This window comes from Sapajus apella, unplaced genomic scaffold (assembly GCF_009761245.1).
Source record: "Sapajus apella isolate SASKATOON/1434 unplaced genomic scaffold, GSC_monkey_1.0 scaffold35, whole genome shotgun sequence".
In the NCBI taxonomy this organism is placed as follows: domain Eukaryota; kingdom Metazoa; phylum Chordata; class Mammalia; order Primates; family Cebidae; genus Sapajus; species Sapajus apella.
In genome coordinates this window covers 20361769-20382394 of record NW_022436975.1, presented here as the reverse complement: position 1 = coordinate 20382394, position 20626 = coordinate 20361769, and the positions used below count along the sequence as shown (strand labels likewise).

The following is a 20626-nucleotide window of genomic DNA, read 5'->3' as shown; positions in this document are numbered from 1 at the left end:
TGGAGAATGCTGTTAGAACAAGCATGCACCCCCAGCTGTGCTCTGAGCAACATGGTAAGAAACAGAAATTAGTTGAAATGACTGGATCATGCAATTATTGGGGAAGAAGCTGCCGAGGAGAATAAAAAAGTGTGAATACCTGTGTAGGTCATAGCTTCCTCCATCTTTATTTCCTGATATAGGAAAATACAAGAGTAATTTCTGTTAGCGTTAGAACTTATAAAACCATTCACTATATAGTTTTCCATGCACAACATCTAAATCCTAGGAAGAAACACATGGTGTTAAATACAGACAGTGCTGAAGCCCAACAGAGATTTCCTATCAGGTTCAAAATGAGAATCGAAAGCTATAAATGAAAAGGTTTAAGATAAAAAAAAAAGAGTTCATATGAAAAAAAATGGGTGGGTGTTAAAGGAAGGAGAGCCCACTTAAAAGCACTGGGAAAGGTACTTCCAGAAATCCATGTAATTCTCAGAAAATGTTAAATTTTGGTTATTTTTAGACAAAACACTTGAAAAAAATGAGCCAAAAATCATCTCTCATAGGAATAGTCTGGAAGGTGGAGAGGACGGCTTGAAGCATAACAGCATAACTAGCTCCACCCGGTGTGTCATTTTACCATTAAGGGACTTGATCAGATTTCACTAAGTAGAGTTGGTATGTCACCACCAATAAAAGTCCTATGTTCTTTTGGGGAGAAATATCTGGGTATAATATTTCTAGTGCCTCTAATGGTTGGTTAAGATTCCAAGTCTTTGCAGGCTGTTTCTTTTTTTCTTCCTTCTTTTCTTTCTTTCTTTCTTTTTTTTTTGTAAGATTTAAGGAAAAGGTCAACAGATAAGCAGGATATTTGAAAAGATTTGAGCTGAGTGGGGTCAGTGACCAAAAGACCTACTTTGCAAGTCCAGTCTGCTCTTGACTGACAGCTGATTCCACTAGGTGTTAACTGAGAGGTGTTGATTGAGAACTGAGGATTTGTATTTTCTTATGGGACTCCCAGAACTCAAAAGCCTTTGTGACCCTACAGTGGTGAAGATGACAGGTGGTGATGTTGATCATTCTGGGATGGGAATCCCTACCCCCTTCAAGACATATGACCCAGGAAGCTGCCCACTTTTACTGCTGATGATGCTGGCTCTGCACCAAACCCACAGAGAAAACCCAGCGGCATCACAGAAAGCTCCTGCAAACTGTACCCAAATGCCTGTGAATTCAGCCCTTCACCATTTTGGAGTTGGCATGCTGTGCCGAGGTCCATGCCCTTGCCAGCTTTAGTTCTTTCTCCTTCCTTGTATGGACAGCTGGTATTTACATTTCTGCAGAAATCTTGAGGAGGAAATGAGTATTTTCATTAACCAGGAAAGATCTGGGGCCGCCACTGAAAAGAACTGCATCTCCATGAACCGAAGGAGAAATAAGCCAGTTTAACATGCAGAGCTGGAAGGGAACATCTGGCTGATTCCATTCAGACCCTCTTATATTTTTAGATCCCAAGTTAATGAGCTGCTCCAATATCTCTAGTTTCAGATTGGAAATACTAGCAAAAGAAATGTAATTCACTGTGTCATGGGCAGGGATCCAACTGGGAGAACTCCAAACTGGGACAGCAGAAATAAGAGTATTGTGTCTTTCCATCAAAGTTCTCTTAAAAAAAGAGAATATCTTAGTTTACTTAGAGTACATCTTCTGATGTTGACAGCAATAACAAACAAGTCCCTAACACTTTTATCTCATCTTCTAACAGATGCTTCTATCAGGAATCAAAGTTTACTAATAGAATAGGCCTGTGGGAGCTATTGGGAGGAAATGCTCACCAAAGCTTTTGGTGGATTAAGTTTTTCATTATTATACCCAGAGCTAAACTTAGAGATCAAATTTTATTTAGAATTGCCTGGAAAGTGTCTCCTCTAAGTATCTTGAAGTTAGTATCTCTAAGTATTTATGTTTCTATGCATTTCAATGTTCCCAAGGCAGAAAGCTCTGTAACACAAAGAATTTTCCAGGTAATACAGAAAAAAGAGTATTTTTTTTCCTTACCAACATCAAGATTCTTAGGTCTTGGGTTGCACTGCTTGTACCCTTGACAACTTCTGAGCTCCATTAGTTGTACATGTAGCTGATTCAAAATGCCTCGTTCTACCGTGTGCACTGTATTTGTGAGCTGTGAATGGAGACAGGACAATCTCTTTAAGCTTATGTCTGGTTATCCTGTTTTCACAACCTTCATAAAAGGCATGCATATGGTCTTACCTGATAAGGATCTGTATTCATATCAAAATACTCCAAAAAGCCAGTAGCAAACTCACAGAAAAGAAAATTATGCGTCTCATTAACGGTACGCAAACACCAGTAGGTGTTGTTGTTAGAACTCGTGCAAGCACAGAAAGATCCCACTGTTGGGTAAAAAAGAAAAACACAACAAAACAAAAAGAGTGAAAAACCTTAGGCAGGCTTGCCATTCCAATGTTCCCTTATCTTTACACTTTAAAGTTCACAATTTCTTTCTTATAAATACTATGGTTTGATGTTAAGAATAATACGTTTACCCCCTTCTATGTGAGTTTTCTGTGCAACTAGGTGAAAATGGGAAAGACAGAGATCTCTTATAGGCTGAAGTCTAAGGTGAAGTTTCAAGCACATTAGTTTAACCTCCCCTTAGCTGTGTTGTGAAGTGGTTTCCAAAGAGGGGTGAGTGAGTAAAGCATGAGAATAAAAATATCAGAATATCTATCTCTCTATCAATCTATCTCTCTATCTCTCTATCTATCTATCTATCTATCTATCTATCTATCTATCTATCTATATATCTATCATCAATCATCTATCTATCTGTCTACCTATCTATTTTTTGCCAAATCCTAGTCACTAGACCACCAAGGATTATTCTCTTTTTAAAAAGGAAAAATGGTAATTTAATAAAGATATGCAACTAGTACCCTCTCTCATTCTCTAAGGCAGATAGCTACATGTCACCAATGGGGCATGAAAAGATGGGATTTTGCAACAAGGAAGGGTTTAGAAAAGCCTTGAGCCCAGCTTGGGGATTTGGGATGGTCTCTGCCACACCCTAGCCTGAGCTAGACTGTGACCACAAATATCTTTTATAACTACATAGCTCCCTGGTTAATTTGTAGAAGATATGCTGAAGAGATGTCCTATTTATAATAAGCTTACCCCCTCTTCTACTTACAAAAGGGCAAATGTTCCACATTTGCTGACCTTTCTTGAATTTCAGAAATGTGCTGCCTAAGAAATATTTTTTTAAAAGACGGGGTCCGTCTATGTTGCCCAGGCTGGACTCGAACTCTTGGGCTTACGTGATCCTCACCTTCCCAAGTAGCTGGGACTACAGGCATGCACCACTGTGCCTGGCCCAGCAAAAAATTTTTTAAAACAACTCTTGGGTTGGTGCAAATGTAATTGTGGTTTCTGCCTTGTTGAAATTTGCCATTTGATATTGGAGTACATTCTTAAATAAAGGTAGTTATGTTGATCATCATTTTAATGGGCATTTCTTGCTTTTTTTTAGCTAATAACATATTACTTGCTGTTTATTTTAGACTACGGAATGGTGTTAGACAAAAAGTAAATTCGAGTGATTTTCTTATTCGAGTTCAAACTGGGTCATAAGGCAGCGGAGACAACTCGCAACATTAACATAGCATTTGGCCCAGGAACTGCTAACGAACGTACAGTGGAGTGGTGGTTCAAGAAGTTTTTCAAAGGAGATGAAAGCTTTGAAGATGAGGAGCATCGTGGCCGACACGGGAAGTTGACAAAGACCAACTGAGAGAAATCATCGAAGCTGATCCTCTTACAACCCCATGAGAAGTTGCGGAAGAACTCAGCGTAGACCCTTCTGTGGTGGTTGGGCATTTGGAGCAAATTAGAAAGGTAAAAAAAGTTCCGTAAGTGGGTGCCTTATGAGCTGAGGGGGGAAAATCGTTGTTTTGAAGAGTTGTCTTCTCTTATTCTATGCCACAACGACTAACCATTTCTCAATCGGATTGTGATGTGCAATGAAACGTGGATTTTATACAACAACCAGCGATGATGAACTCAGAGGGTGGACCAAGAAGAAACTCCAAAGCACTTCCTAAACTCAAACCCACACCAGAAAGAGGTCATGGTCACTGTGTAGTGGCCTGCTGCCCGTCTGATCCACTACAGCTTTCTGAGTCCCGGCCAAACCAGCACCTCAGGGAAGTATGTTCAGCAAATCGATGAGATTTACCAAAAACGGCAATGTCTGCAGCCGAGATTGGTCAGCAGAAGGGGCCCAGTTATTCTCCAGGACAACCCCTGACTGAACGTCACACAACCAATGCCTCAGAAGTTGAACAAATTGGGCTATGAAGTTTTGCCTCATTTGCCATATTCACCTGACCTCTCACCAACCGAACACTACTTCTTTAAGCGTCTTGACAACTTTTTCCAGGGAAAACGCTTCCATAACCAGCAGAAGGCAGAAAATGCTTTCCAGGAGTTCATGGAATCCTGAAGCATGAATTTTTACGAATACACACACTTATTTCTTGTGGCAAAAATGTGTTGATTGTAATGGTTCCTATTTTGATTGATAAAGATGTGTTTGAGCCCAGTTATAACGATTTAAAATTCATGGTTTGAAACTGCAATTACTTTTGCACCAACCTAATAGGATTAGGTACATGTAATGAGCATTCCTTGTGCACTAGGAGCTTGGACAGTCCATGATGACATGTATCTGCCATTGTATCACACAGATTAGTTTCGCTGCTCTAAAAATCCCGTGTTCTGCCTATTCACTCCTCTCTCCCTCCAGGAATGATTTTTTTAGTTGATTAGCTAATTTAAATATTTTTACACATTATGTTCGCCAACTTAACATTTTTGCACCCTCTCTCTCTTTTTTATTTTTTTTGAGACAGGGTCTCACTCTGTCACCCAGGCTGGAGTGCAGTGGCATGATCTGCAGCCTCTGCCTCCTGGGCTCAAGTGATCCTCCCACCTCAGCCTCCCAAGTAGCCGGGACTACTGGCGGGCAGCACCATGCCCAGCTAATTTTTGTGGTTTTTGTAGAGCAGGATTTCACCTTGTTGCCAGATTGGTCTTAAACTCCTGGGCTCAACTGATCCTCTGACCTCGGCCTCCCAAAGTGCTGGGATTATAGCCTCTGTGTCTGGCCTTTTAATTTTGTATGTTTTCGTAATACATAGGCACATTTGTATAGTAGTGTAATTAAGCATAGAAGGTGTGTTTATTTTAAAGATGGATATGGGTACATAGTAAAAAAATGTTTAGAGACCATTGCATTGGAGGATCTTGTATCTGGGTGGATTTGACTTTTGTTTCCTTCTTCTCTTTTCATGTTGTTGAGTATTACTATGCCAAAGGCTTAAGTTGACATAGTAAATATCAGGAGTATAGCAATAATATCATTAAAATATGCAATAGAATGGATAAAAATATTAAAGCATAGCATACATAGTACTACTTTTTGAAATTTTTATTTATTATTTATATTACATATATACACAGATACACCCATATACTTGTGTGTGTGCATATATGTGTATAGGATCCTGATATAAAGTGCATTTTTTACTGTGGCTTGTTGGAAAAAAATTCTGAAAGCCATTGTCTTAGGATATCGGGGCACCAAGAATACATTGTGAGTTAGAAGGAGCATCAAATTTGGTATTGAATGGTATCAGTTCCTATTCGCTCCTGTGTACAAGAGCAGAGTGATGGCAGGCACATTCCTCTCTCACTGGCACAGTGACACCCAGTGGCTGGCACGCAAAGCTTTGTTAAGTTGGCATGATTTGATCTGAACAGGGTGCCTTGCTTGTTGGTTTATTTATTCACCTAGTATTGACTAAGCAATTCCTTTGGGTCAGGAATACAGTATCACACAGACATGGTCTCTTATCTTGAGAAACTTACAGTCAAGTGGAGAGGACAGCAGTTAAGCAAAAACAAAAGTGAAAAAGACCTATGGTTACAAATATGATACGCCCCATAGGGGAGAAACAGATTTTGCTGACAGAGCATATCAAAGGGGCGGACCCTAGTCTGAGGCACAGGGAGGGTGTCCATGAGCAGTGACATTGCAACTGAGGTCTGAAGGGTGAGTAGTGTTTGCTGGGCTCGGGGCTGTGGGCAAGAGGCTTCTAGGAAGTGGGAGCAAGTATAAAGGCCCGATAGGGAGCTTGAGATGCTTGAGGAATAAAGAGAAGCTGAGTGGCTGAAGTAGGCAAGAGCAGGAGGCAATGGTCCCAGCCCAGGATTGGATGGAGCACGTGGGGTTTCGTTGGATATATTAGGGATTTTTCTACATTTTACTTTATTTTTGAGACAGGGTCGCACTCTATTATTGCCCAGGCTGGAGTGTGATGGCACGATCACAGCTCACTGCAGCCTCAGCCTACTGGGGTCAGGTGATTCTGTTCTTTAGCTTAAGAAAAGCAGGTGTTATTAAAAGATTGCCCTAGCTCCGCTGAGCAGGATGGACTGGTGAGGACCAGAGGGAGCCTGGAAGACCACAGAGGGGGTCTGGCAGTGGCCGAGGTAAGAAATGGTGGTGGCTTGAGCAGGATGGCCTCAACTCAGATGGTGAAAAGCAGATAGAGGTGTGAAGGGCCTCTTTATGCCATGAGCGACTATAGCCTCGTGTTTTGCAACGCTGCAGCTTTCAAGGAGCTTCCAGTCCTGGATACACCAAAGGCATGACTTCCTCAGGACTTCTGCTGGTGCCGTTCCCTCCGCCTGGAACATGCTCCCTTCCACGGGGATCGCTTCTCTCAGAGCATCCTTTGGGTTTCAGCCTAAATTTCACCTCAAAAGCCCATCTTCCCCACCTTCTCTAAAAGGGTCCCAACTAAAAATGTTGATCACTGTTTTCTTCATAGCATTGCTACAATTCATAATTATTTATTTCATTTACTTTCATTGCTTTTTTTCTACCTGCACCCCACTAAAATATATTATGAACACAGAAAATAAAGTGTCTTGCTAAATGATGTGTCCTCAGCGATTTGAATAACCCTCAGGGATTTCCACACCACAATTTCAGAAACTATATTAAAAGTAAAATGCTGTGACTTTAAGAGTTTACTCAGCCTCGATGTGATTGTAAACAGAAATGCAAACATGGACCCTGAAATCAAGAGGAAAGGGAAAACATAAAGTCTCCTGGACAGGCCCTAGATCACCTGCAAGAACGGCCTATCAGTTCTTTGGAGTCACCAAATCCCAGTTTGAGAAATAGTGGTCCGGGCGGTCTCTAGTGAGCTTCTCAGCTAGAAGGTTCTGTGTTTCATCTGCTCTCTAGGCTAGTAAGCCTCCATCAGAGGATGTACTATTAGAACATAGGGTATGACTTCTGTGTGGCCTCAGTGAATAATGTGCACAGGCCACTAGAGGAAATATAAGTGCTAATTTAAAAAGTGCACAAATGTTATTATTCCCTATCCTAAGCATTTCATTGTAGAACCAGGTAATTTTGTGGAGTATTATTCTACAAGTCTAGTGCTGTTACTGAGGTGGACTGAGAATAAGTAGAATATGGGCCTTGCATTTAAGAGTCTTTTATCATTCTTTTACTTCCTTTTATTCCACTTACAGTATATACTTGAAAGAAAGCAGGAACAAAATCTATCTGGGGCAAAATTGTTCATCCACTTATGGGATGTTCATCCATTGCGTTATTTAGCTACAGAACAGTCCCACTGGTAAAAACTATGCCAGATGCTGCGTATTATATGAAACAACATAATCGGGAGGAAAAACCCAGGGAGAAGCTTGGCATTACCAAATAAAATACCAGAAAAAAATTAAAGAAAACAGTAATGCTTGGCAAAATGATTCGAGTTGCCAGTATAGAATAGAATATGATGCCTTTCTCGTGAGTCTTTGTAGATTCCTGGTTTTATGCTGCTGAATTTCTGATCTAGGTTATGAGCCGCTGTCTCTGCATGGTGGCAGGAAGTGGCATTTAGAACAAGCAACTTACGGTTCCAGAACGGGGCTGTCTGCCAGTGGTTGTTGTCGTGCGTGAAGCAAGTGAGGCCAGGCAGGCTGCACTCTTCCCCCTTCCTCTGCCGCCTCTTCTCCTTCCTCTCCTTCTTCCGCCTACGATTCTCCTTGAAAAGTTGCAGTTTACTATCTACTTCCTGAGCAGCCTCCCTGTTCCAGGAGAAGGGATTTTTTTGAGTGTTCGGAAGGCACTTTCTCAGTTAAAAATAGGCTTATTGCTGTGAGTCTTACACAAATATTTAGATGCTCAATAAGAGATAATAATAGACGATCTTCACTTTGTATAGAGTGACTTAAAATAGAATCAGGAATAGTGAGGGCATGCTGGGCATGGTGGCTTGTGCCTATAATCCCAGGACTTTGGGAGTCTGAGGCAGGCGGATCACTTGAGGTCAGGAGTTCAAGACCAGCCTGGCCAACATGATGAAACATTGTCTCTACTAAAAATACAAAAATTAGCTGAATGTGGTGGCGCACACCTGTAGTCCCAGCTACTCGGGAGGCAGAGGCACAAGAATCACTTGAACTCAGGAGACAGAGGTTGTAGTGAACCAAGATTGCACGACTGCACTAAAGCCTGGGCAACAGAGCAAGACTCCGTCTAAAAAATTAAAAAAAAACAAAAGGAATACTGAAGGCAAATGCATTTAGTATTCAGTGACAGCTTTCTTAGGACCTTATCTACCTAAGAAGACCAACATTTTCCTCCTCATGTGCATGGAAACATCGATGGAAAGAAATGTCAATGTGAATGAGAGGATCCTGTTAGCCACAGTCTTTGGACAAATGGCTTTTTTTTTTTTTTTTTTTGACAGTTGGGTACAAATCAGCTATCGAGTCAAAGGTTAGATGCACCAGATGGTTTGGATTAAAAGGTTTAAAAAATTCTTTGACAAATTCTACTAAATAAGTTTGGAAAGCCTTTATTTTCTAATATCTTTTTTTTTTTTAATATAAACGGTTCAAACTTTGTTGAGGTTCAAATACTAAATCTCCCTCACATGTAAATTTTGCTATTATTTTAAAAAGTGTATATTGCTTCTCACTCTTGGAATTCATCACTATTCCAGGCTGCTCTAGAGAACACACTGACCACATGCAGAGAATCTGTAACCCTCAAGCATTCTCCACAGAAAGCAGTACATGGAGTCAAATCTGGTTACTGGTCCTATCTGGGAAGTAGGGAGCACATGGGGAATGACGGTGGAGTTTAGCCTGATTCCAGACAAAGGATGCTGAGAGCATTGCCATGGTCCCTTGGTGACGTAGGGCTTTGCTTTCAACTTCACGAGCTAGGTGCCCTCCTAGACGGACCTACTTCTTCTGGACCCCTGTACTTCTACAGGGGTCCCTCCAGCCTCTCTGAAGTGCCAAGTGGACAGTCACTGACTCCCAGCAAATGTGGAAAAGAAAAGAGTTACTCACTTGAATGGGTGAAGATGGCTCTTTAATTTCTCTTGCTTTTTTACACCTTTCTCTTTATTGTAATAGCTGCAGGTGAGAAGAATAAAAAGCGAGTCTACGTAACCTTGCATTTGATCAAAGTGTTCATTTTATAGAAAGAAAGCAAAATAGCAGGCAGGCAGTTAGGTTGTAAGTGTTTTAGCTGAATGAGACTTTTCACTTTCTGCTTAAGTTTAAGCATAGTCAATTTGACTTAAAGAGCTTGGGTTATCATACTCCATGACAACACGTTCTGTAGGGAAAAGGGGAGAATGAGGCCAGTGCTGATCCCCCTAGCTTGTGTAACATGATTTCGGAAAGTGCAGCACCGAGGGAAACAAGCTCACCTCTGTTTATTGCAGCTGCATTCCTCAGGCTTCCTTCTCTTCAGGTGTCCTCTCACTTCTCTTAAATTCTTAATTTTATCTTGCAGAGCTTCAATCTGGAAAACATGTTTTCGGGCAATTACATGTTAAGATCAGAACTTTCTTTACAAGGTACCTTTCTTTCACCTTGTTTTCTCTGTTCTGTAATAATAGCTATTCATTTGAGATGATGCTAAACATGGAAACAAACTGGGCATAGAATATGTCTACCTCTATATTCCAGTGCACATGTTGTAGATAAACATTAGTGGATTCCTCTTTCATAACTGAATCATTTTCTCACAGAGATTTCAAAAGGCCATTAAGTCCGTTCCCAGTCTCTTCTCACACTCTGTATTGTTTTCAGTAAGACTATCACTAGTTCACTGGAGAAAGACAGACAACTTTTTTTTTTTTAAATTTTCATGTAATTATAAAGAAAATGATGTGTATCCATGGTATGTCCCACCAGGCACAGCAGGGCTGGCAGGCGAGTTTGGGCGTGGAATGTATCTGACAGTACACAGCCCTGGCTAACCTCTTTGTCGATGTATGCCTTGTGGTCCTTCCACGCTCTGGCTGATTGGTACAGTTCTCTCTCACAATGGATTGTGTCGTTGGGAAGAATAAAGCACCTGCAAAACAAACCAAAACCATGCAAAATAGGTTTATGTTCTAAGAGTAGAAAACACAAAAGATAGCAAAGAGAACTTTTAATCCTCAAAACTCTTAATGTTGACACATGCAGTAGCATTGAGCTGATCCAAGGCCAGCATCGATGGGAATACATTCTAGCCACCAGTGAGGACAAAATGTCACAGGGGTGGATGGTGTCACAGCTCTGTGACTAAGATCATGCCTGAGATCACTTTTCAAGGCAGTTCTCAACACAAACACCCCCGTGAAGAGGATACCACCAAAAAACTCAAGATCAAATAGACAAAGTATAAAAGGGACTTTTCACGTAGTGATACAAATGGCTCGTTTGAAGAAAAGCAGATTCAGAAGAGTCTTCATTCCACTAATTTGGTTAAAAAGAGAGTGCCTTAAGTACCTTACTTGGTTTTGAAGTAAAGAAACAGCCCCAGGGATAGACACTAGGTGGGATGTAGGGTTAATCCATAATGTAAGAGAAATGAGTTCTGGTCTAAATCCCTTAGTATGTTACTGTACCATCCTCAGGCACCAGGAAACCGTCTTAGAGATAAAAATCCCAGCAGAGCTCACAGTGCCCCATCTCCCCAAAGTGATACAATTAGAGAGAACACAAAGATCTTGTTAATAAATTCAGAAAGAAAACATTTCCTAATCAAGAGAGTAAGTAGATTTTAGAAGGAGCCCAAGAACAAAGTGAGTTCATTAAAGCTACGAGGAATCATCTCCCTTCCCTGTCTCCATGACTTCCAAGGCCCTCACTGTGATCCGAGACGGGCTAGATGTTTGCACATCTTACATCCGTTCATAGCCTACATCATCTTTCTGGAAGCATCTCTGGGACTCACTGTCCTCCCTTGGGCTGTGTTTCATTTCTGAGGCCCTGACTATACAACTGCTCTAAGTGATAGTGATTGTGCAACATGGAAGAACTTCCAGCCTCTGAAACTGTTTCCATCTGTTTTCTAGACGCCTGCAAAGGTAACTGCTTAGGGCATGAACTCCATGCCCGCTAAGTCAAGATGTGATGGAATTACTCTGGCTGGATTCCTAGCTGATCAGTCTTAATGTGAAATCAAACCCTAAGCACGCATCCAAGCCTGTGATTGCATGGACTCACTGTTTCTTTAACCCCCAGTTGCTATGTAGCCGGACCTCAGGCCCTGTATTGCCATTTGATACTACTTTTTTGCCAAGTGCGAAATCGTGATAATATGGTGTGTTGTGGCAGTAACTCTGAACTCAACCCTAATGAACAAATAAAGCCTTCTTACTTGTGTGTCACTCGGACTGTGGTAGGTGGACCCACAGCATTGCTGCCATCTGCCAGCATCTCGCCCCTATTGCCACCACTGGAAGCCTGGAGACCTCTTGGCCCCTTGTGGTCTTCATCATGACGCTTAGCAATGTTTCTTGGTTGCAACACTTGCAACTCTTCTTCTTCCAGATTTATGTCATATATTTCGCCTTCAAATTCGACGGATAAGGAACGTGTCTGCCGAGTATGGACAAATCTGGGCTTGTACTCTAGAAGTAAGAGAAGATACGTTACTATGGACATCCTGACATAGTTTAGGAGGGAAGAAAGTGATGACCTGGTCTGGAAAGGATCCTGGAGAGGGGAAGGCAGTCTGTGCTGCATTGCTGAGCACCATTGTGGTGCCTGCAATTCACGGCAGCAGAGGTTGGGTTCTTGTCCTGGCTGAGTCACTGCCTGGTAGTGTGATAGATGACTTACTTCTCTGGGCTTCCAGCCCTTTATCCATCAAATGAGGGGGCTGGTCCAGGTGATCACTAGGATCCTTTTTACTCATGGCAGGCTGTGATTTTCTACGTTGAGTTTTCAACGTGAACTGTTCAGGTTATTTCTTTGGATAAAATCATATTCCCAATTATGGTATTATTAATAATGACTATCCTTTATTGAGCTTATATACTTTGTATTTATCTCTAATCCAGAGTCTGGAAAGACAGGTATTATAATAAAAACCCTCATATACAAAAATGTCAGATTGTCAATACAGGTTCATGAATTTGGCATTATCATCTTTATTTTATGGATGAGAAAACTGAAGTTTTATATGTCACATACATTTTGCAAGGTTATGGATCTAGGACTATAATCTCTCAGACTATGAAACCTTGCCACTACATTGGGCTGCTTTTTCAAAAAGGCAAATGCTTTAGACACTTTCTATTTGTACAAATAGTAGAGGATTACTCTACGAAAAATTAAATTTTGCTAATGCTTTCATCAGCCAACTCACTTTTATACCTGGCAGAGGAGAGATAAGGCAGGGGGCGGGCAGGCAGGGAGGGGGAGAGGCCAGCATGCTTTCTGGTGACTGTGGAACCTTTTCAAGAGTTTACGTGTACCAGATAAAAACTTTCATGCGCAAACACTGGATGCTCTTAGGCTCTGCAGAGGCATATTCATCTGGCCTTACCTCTCTAGCTTGCTGCTAACATAGAAAGAAGGGGGACATATTGGCTGTGGAATCAGAATTGTCATGCTCTGAGATGGCTCTCAGCAGAATCCTGCAGTGTCTACGTCAGGGAGCAACCTCAATGACAGTAAGGGGATCACTAAGAGTGCTTACGGGTTCTATCCTTGTAGAAAGGGTGAAAATCGTCTCCTGTTCTCAAATACACAAGATTCCATACCATTTGAAAGAGCTGCCCTAGACTTCTGTTTGTGCCTAATCCTGAAAAATCAACGTGCTTTATGTTCAGTGCCTGGGAAACAAGGTCTAACTTTCTGGAAGAGAAGAGTGCACTCTTACTTCTAAGCCGAATGTTGCTAATCAGCTTCTGCAAAAGGAGCGTGCCAGGGGTCCTCGTCGCTTAATGATTTTTTTATTTGATAGAGTTTCACTCTGCCATCCAGGCTGGAGGGCAGTGGTGCAATCTCGGCTCACCGCCACCTCCTCATCCCAGGTTCAAGCGATTCTCCTGCCTCAGCTTTCCGAGGAGCAGCTGGGATTACAGGCGTGCCCTACCACGTCTGGCTAATTTTTCCGTAATTTTAATAAAGACAGGGTTTCACCAGTTTGGTCAGGCTGGTCTCAAACTCCTGACCTCAAATGATCCACTCACCTCGGCCTCCCAAAGTGCTGGGATTACAGGCATGAGCCACTGCACCCAGCCTTATTGATTTTCAGAAATTTGATATCTTTGTGTGAGTTATTAGACCTGGGATTTTTCTCTCAGGGAAGAAAAAAAATCTCCCAACTCAAAGATTCTTAGCATTTTGGCTTATAGATTCCTTTAAGAATTTGTGAAAAATTGTTGACATTGAGACAAATGCGCATATACACATGGAAAATACTTAACACTTTTGGATGAAATATCAGAACACATGACCCTAAAGCCCATATTGTGGAGCTGACAGTAAAAAGGCCAGTTGGAAGGGCTTCCATTGTGCTAGCGTCTGATTTGAGTTCCAAATCTTTGACATAGAATTTAATTTACTTAAATTGTTTCTTGCCTGACCAGTATAGAAATAAATCACCATAAATTGAGTCATTTTTCATATTACTCCACTAGGTGGTACTAGATTCATTCTTTGGTGGAAGGTGTCAGCCTGTGGTTTTTCACATTTATCTAATCATAGGTTTCTCATAGCTGCCTGATAGAGTTTTTATCAAGAAAATGCTAGGAAGTGCCTTTTCTACTGAATTTGTCTAGCTTGACTCTGCCAGTCAACAAGATCCAATAATTTGACAGAATTAAAAAATATATATATTGTCCTAAAACAGAGATTAAAATACGTGCCTTAAAAAAGTGTGAATGCTTTTCCTCTTAAAATTAAATGCATACACACTCTGAAACCTTGTATTTACTATTTTTTTAAAAAGCAACTTAAGGCAGACAAATCAGGACACTGGCATTACGGTAAAATAAAATGGACTTAAACCATAGGCTTTGCCTTTTGGAATAACCATGTTATAAACTCTTTTATGCGTGCACATGTTTTGCATCTGCTGCTTTTACTAACTATATTTTCATTCTATGCTTAAGTGAAATGTCTACAAAGCAAGATTCCACATTAATCTTAGCTTTCTTATTTTAAATAGAACAACAATTTGCTTTTAGCCCAAAAACGGTGCATTGATAATATCTAAAATGTAGAAGGAGCAGCCCTTTTGGCTCTCTGTCCTTTATTCCCACAGGCCTAGGCCACCATGGAGATGGTCACAAAAGCGTGGCTTACTTGGAGTCCCCTGGTTTCTCAAGAATTGCCGTTGACTCTTTCTCTGGCTCCTGCTGGCACGATAACCGGACTCCCTACAACTGCACTCTTTGTCCTTGTCACGGAAGCCGCGAGCATAGAGGTTCCGCGTGCTCTGCCGGACTGAGAGCAGGTCACTGGGTCCCTTACATTTGTGAATTCGAAGCTTGCCAGACGTATCCTCAATGCATTGCCACTTCTGCAAAAGCCAACGTGAAAGCAGTTTACCGATTCTGGTCCAGGTGTTATTTATTAAGAGCCGCTGCCTTAGCTTTTTTCTTTTTCGGAAGCACTGGCAATATCATTAAGGAGAGTGAATGGAGAAAGGCAAGCTCTTAAGTGACCCTGCAATAACTGGACTCTCAGTCATTTCTTTCACTGTAGGCAAATACAGATGACAACGAAATCATTGGAAGTCAAACTACCTCAATGACACTAGAATCAAAGACTGATATATGAATCCTCAGCATGCAGACTAAACAGTCTTGAATGAAACACGTAAAAGCCCTTAGTTCACCGAGACACACAGTGCAGCTGTCAGGACTGCTTTCACCAGACCCCTCCTGCTCTGGAAAAACAAACTTGGCTGCTTTGTTCTCTGCTCCTGAATTTCTAATGTGAGCCGGGGAAGAGTGGCCCATGAGGAAGACAGAGATGAGTTTAATTGGGGCCCATGATGGGGCGAGCCAACTCTCATATACGCCAGACATTAGCAAACTTGTCAGGGTTTCTTTTGCGTCTTTTCTTAACCTTCTAAGAACACTGTGATGTGGACAGGGGACAGGGAAACGCTGGGTAGAAGAAGGTGGTTTCCTGGCAAAGGCCCCACCCTCAAGCCCGGGGAACTACAGCCCTAAATGGGGACAGGCATTCCTGTTTTTGTGCCCCAAAAGTTGTTTTTGGCCCACTATGCCCCCTATCCTGTATCCATATAAACCCTGAACCCCAGGCTCCAGAAGCAGACGACGAGGTGAGGAAACAAGCAGACAAATGGTGGAACAAGGTGGCAGAGAAACACAGGAGAGGATGAACCTTTGAACACCTGAGATGAGCTTGGTAAGGGGTGGTCAGAGAGGAGTCTGGCGGTCCAGTGGCCAAACTCCAGGGGAAGATCATCTTCCCTCTCCATCCCTGCTTCTGTCTCCCTTTCCCATCCATCCCACTGAGAGCCACCTCCACTGCTCAGTAAAACCCTGCACTCATCCTTCAAGCCCGTGTGTGACCTGATTCTTCCAGGATGCTAGGCAAGAGCTTGGGACACAGAAACCTGTCATATCGGCCCTCTGCCCTTGTGTAAAGGCAGAGGGTCCACTGAGCTGGTTAACAAGCTGTCTGAGGACAGCAAGGCTAAAAGCGCATTGTAACGCTGGGGCTGCAGGCACCCACCCTTAGACACTACCACAGTGCTGGAGCCGGAAGCACTCACCCCGGCTCCTGTACCTGCCCATCTGCGTACTCCCCCTCTCGTCAAGGGTTTGAGCAGTGGTGGTGACCTAACAGGTGTGCCACGCCCCTGTTGCACATCCTGTGAAGGGGATCAGGGAGCCCTCCAGTTTCAACTGCACACTCAACAGAGAGTGGGCATGCTCCTATGTAAGGCAGAGTTCACCTTCCCAACTGACATATACGGGGAGCTAGCATTGACTTTTTTAGTATGAGCCTTCTAACATGCCTGCACAGAGTCTGCAGGCTTACGTCTGAGTAAATATGACACTGCCTCAGGACTAAATGTCCTCACACTTACTGAATCTCAACCTGGCTGAAATAATAACTCTTCACTTTGGGGGTCATTTCCTGGGATCCTCCACATCTAACTTCAAGACTGAATAATTTCTTTTACATTTTATTTTTCCCCTTCTCCCCACAAAATTAATTTGGAAGGCTGGAAGAATATTTAATTTTAAGTTGGCCACAGTTCTCACAGAGTTAAAATATGGTGTTATCAAACTTTTGTCTTTTTTTCCTTTCCATAGAGGTCTATCAGCTGTGTACTATCATCTACTGAAACTTCTCTTTATTCTTTATTTTTCTGTTCGTATCTAGTTAAAGAGTGAGAAACTCTTCTTTAAAAGGGCACATTTCTAAACTATGGACAGCACAATACTATCTGCACTATAAAATATGTTCTTTTTTGTGCCACATACATTTCCAAATATATTGGAATAAAGAAATAATTATTAAATGAAAGATGCTTTTTCATGCATCATCTGAATGGATTTCATATCCCCCTGTTTTATCAGTACCAAATTGAGGTGACATCTTGATTTCAAAGTGCCTTACTGCAAGGTAAAGTTTGGCCAAGGGTCTCAGATGACTTTATAGACAGCTGACACTCGTGTACAAAATGACATGCAACTATTCATGATGAAGCAACATGCAGAGTCATGGTTTGTTTTCTGTTAAGGGAGTTGTATATCTTCAATATATGTTGAATTATCAGGGCTGCTGGATTATACTATATAATCTACTATTAACGATTATATTAGTAATATTAAAATACTACTATTTTTGGATTCTGCTATATAATCCCCAAATCCTAGAGATCAGGGCCTCTTCTGTGATTTTGCTTTAGCCCCCTATACTCTTGGTACTACTGAATTTGGTTATTTCAAACTATATCAGGTTACAACCTTTTTTTTGTGGATTGGCTAGAATGTATTGAATGTTTAACATCTTCATCCAGAGAAACAGGAGCTCAGGGGACAGACAGGCAGCAAACAAGTCATTGCTCAGGATCCACTGGGAATTGGGTCCAGGATGCCCTAGAAATACCCAAGTCCATGAATGCTCAAGTCCCTGATATAAAATGTAGTATTTCCATATAACTACATACATACTCTTGTATACTTTATCTCTACATTACCTGTAACACCTAGTACAATGCAAATGCTATGTAGATTGTAGTTATTCTGCAGTGTTTAGGGAATAATGACAGGAAAAAAGTTTATGCAGGTTCGATACAGATGAAATCATCTTTTCCTTTTCAATTCTTTCAATCTGCAGTTGGTTGAACCCATGTATGTAGAACCCATTGATACAGAGGGCAGATTTTACTTACACAGACACAAAAAGGCAACACAAAAAAGAACAGACTAAGTTGAGATGATTTAGCTTAAAAAATGTGCAGTCAACTTAATTAAACACAGGGAGTTAAGTCAGATGAGTGGTTCTCAAACTTGGCTGGACACTGGGAATTTCAGAAGCTCCCCAGATGATTCTAATATGCAGTTGGAGTTCAGGCCACTGCTTTACATTAGCAACTGCTTACTGGACAGTTTTGCAGCTGAATTCTATGGGGGAAGGCAGGAGGGATATATTTAAGTGTAAGTAGCTCAGATGCATGGGTCTTTGAGAGGGATGCATGTAATTGGTGGGAGTGGTGTATGCAAAGGAAGCTGTGTCTAGAAATGTACCGAAGTAAGCAGGTCAGAAAATGACTCCAGTTGAATGAATGAATACTACCAGTGCACCTCTGCTTTCAGGACTGTGTTTTATTTAAGTGAAGCCAGTTATCGTTGTGCTCTCTCCACAAGGATAAATGACAGAATTTTGACTTAGCTGAAAACTGCATGGGGCCTGTTCCATGTTTCTGCCATTTAATGTGGAGATCAGTGGTTTCCAGGCCTGGGTTTGTGGCACTCACAGACCCACTTACAGCATTCATGGCTGTCCATTTAGCTTGAGGATGTGCCATGAAATGATCAAAAAAGTTCTCAGAACTGGGTGTGGTGGCTCACGCCTGTAATCCCAATACTTCAGGAGGCCAAGGCACGTGGATTGCTTGAGCCAAGGAGCTGGAGAGCAGCCTGGGCAACATGGTGAAACCCTGTCCCTCCCTGCACACACACACACACACAAAAATTGCTCAGCATGTTGGCAAATGCCTGTGGTCCCAGCTCCTGGGAGGGAGGCTGAGGTGGAAGGATCGCTTGAGCCCAGGAGGTCAGGGCTGCAGTGAGCTGAGATCATGCTGCTGCGCTTCAGACTGGGCTCCGAAACTGGCAGACAACTCCATTAAGACATAATTATATGACATGTAGAATTCTTGCTGGGGAAAGTATTGCCAAAATAAATAATTTTTTGTAACTTCACAAAGTTTGGGAATTAGTGGCATTTGAGTATCTGTCTTTATCTATATCTGTCTTAAATTGAAATGGTTTAAGGCTTATCCATCTACCTGGATGATCTCTGCCTCTAGCATTTAAAAACCAAGAGTTGACTGCTTAATGCCTAGAGAAGCAAAACAACTGGCTACTGAATTCACAATCCACAGCTAAGTGGAAGCATAAGAGGTGCTCTTTCAGACAGGAAAATGTGGCTAATTTTGTTCTTGAGGCTGGGTGCGGTGGCTCATGCCTGCACCCAGCACTTTGGGAGGCCAAGGTGGGCGAATCGTATGAGGTCAAGAGTTCAAGACCAGCCTGGCCAATATAGCAAAACCCCATCTCTATGAAAAATGCACAAACACACACACACACAAAAGGCCAGGCACAGTAGTTCAAGCCTGTAATTCCAGCACTTTGAGAGGCCAAGGTAGGTGGATCGCCTGAGGATGGGAGTTTGAGATTAGTCTGGACAACATGGTGAAACTCTGTCTCTACTAAAAATACAAAAATTAGTCGGGTGTGGTGGTGCATGCCTGTAGTCCCAGCTACTTGGGACACTGAAGGAGGAGAGTTGCTTGAACCTGGGAGGTGGAGGTAGTTGTGAGCAGAGATCAAACCACTGCACTCCAGGCTGGGTGACAGAGCAAGACTCCGTCTCAAAAACAAACAAACAAACAAACAAACAAAAATTAGCCAGATGTGGTGTGCGTGCCTGTAGTCCCAGCTACTTGGGAGGCTGAGGCAGGAGAGTGGCTTGAACCTGGGAGGCAGAGGGGGCAGTGAGCCAAGATTAAGCCACTGCACTCCAGCCTGGGTGACAGAGCAAGACTCAATCACCAAAAAAAAAAAAAAAAAATTATTCTTGAAAAATAATGGCCTAAAGTGTTTTTCGGGATCCAGTTTATATCAACTTTAATGCAAATACTAATTTTTAAAGCACATGTCTATAGTGAAAACCTGTGGTTTTATAATCGCAATGCATTCAAAGAGTTCTGCCTATTTTGTTTATTTTTGGCCTGCAGGAACTGAGGGTACAAGTACATTCCTGTGGAACACAAAGGTGTAGGCAGAAGTTTTAGTGACTTAGGCTATTTGGAATCCTAGTTCAATTTCCCATTAGCCAAATTCCTTGTTGATTTCCTATGGGATAGAGATGAAGGGAAAAGGTGTTTCCTTCCTGAAGAGTTGAATTTAACCACGCTGGATATCTGGCACTGTCAGACATCTGATGATGTATCACATGAAATCAAATATACGTGATGATGATGTATCATACGAAATCAAATATATATACATATATGCATATATATCTACACACATGCATACATACATATATTATCTATACGTACTACATATATACAAATATCTACACACATACTTGGATAAAGCAAGAGCCACAAACAAAAATGTCAATTATTTTTCTACCATGGACCCTTTGAAAAAGTCAGAGATCCTGTTAGATAAAGTAATTAACTAGAGCCTTTGAAAATCTTCTTACTGGCAAGCACACTAGGAATTTTAATGAAATGTAATTACCACGTATTGCCACAGCCATTTTAGAACTCGATATCATGACAGTTTTTACGACTGCACAATAAAACCTTGAAATAGCTGCAACTAAAGTGGCGATCTTACTTAGAGAGTTTATAGAGGGAGGCAGAATAAGAGAATTTTTAAAAGAATTACTCTGAAACTCACGCAGCAAGCCATTTAAATAGTCAAAATAATGAGAAGAGATGGCATTTGGATGGCAGGAGACTTTCAGGAATCAGATGAAAGCCTGAGCTCAGGTGAGGCACCTGCTA

General features: G+C 41.8%; 1 protein-coding gene across 5 annotated transcripts in view; it reads right to left on the bottom strand.

Moving 5' to 3' along the window:
- Positions 1-20626, bottom strand: part of SULF1 (sulfatase 1) — a 191370-nt gene that overhangs the window by 18968 nt on the left and 151776 nt on the right. For 3 of the 5 annotated variants that reach the window (XM_032296293.1, XM_032296292.1, XM_032296294.1), the window contains 8 exons: positions 14698-14914; positions 11759-12011; positions 10369-10465; positions 9813-9907; positions 9448-9513; positions 8000-8172; positions 2254-2396; positions 2041-2164 (listed from right to left, as the gene is read on the bottom strand). In XM_032296293.1, coding sequence (XP_032152184.1) covers positions 2041-2164; positions 2254-2396; positions 8000-8172; positions 9448-9513; positions 9813-9907; positions 10369-10465; positions 11759-12011; positions 14698-14914 — 1168 coding nt within the window. Of the gene's footprint in view, positions 1-139; positions 174-2040; positions 2165-2253; positions 2397-7999; positions 8173-9447; positions 9514-9812; positions 9908-10368; positions 10466-11758; positions 12012-14697; positions 14915-20626 lie in introns of all 5 variants that reach the window. The other 2 variants (XM_032296296.1, XM_032296295.1) reach the window with 1 other exon arrangement.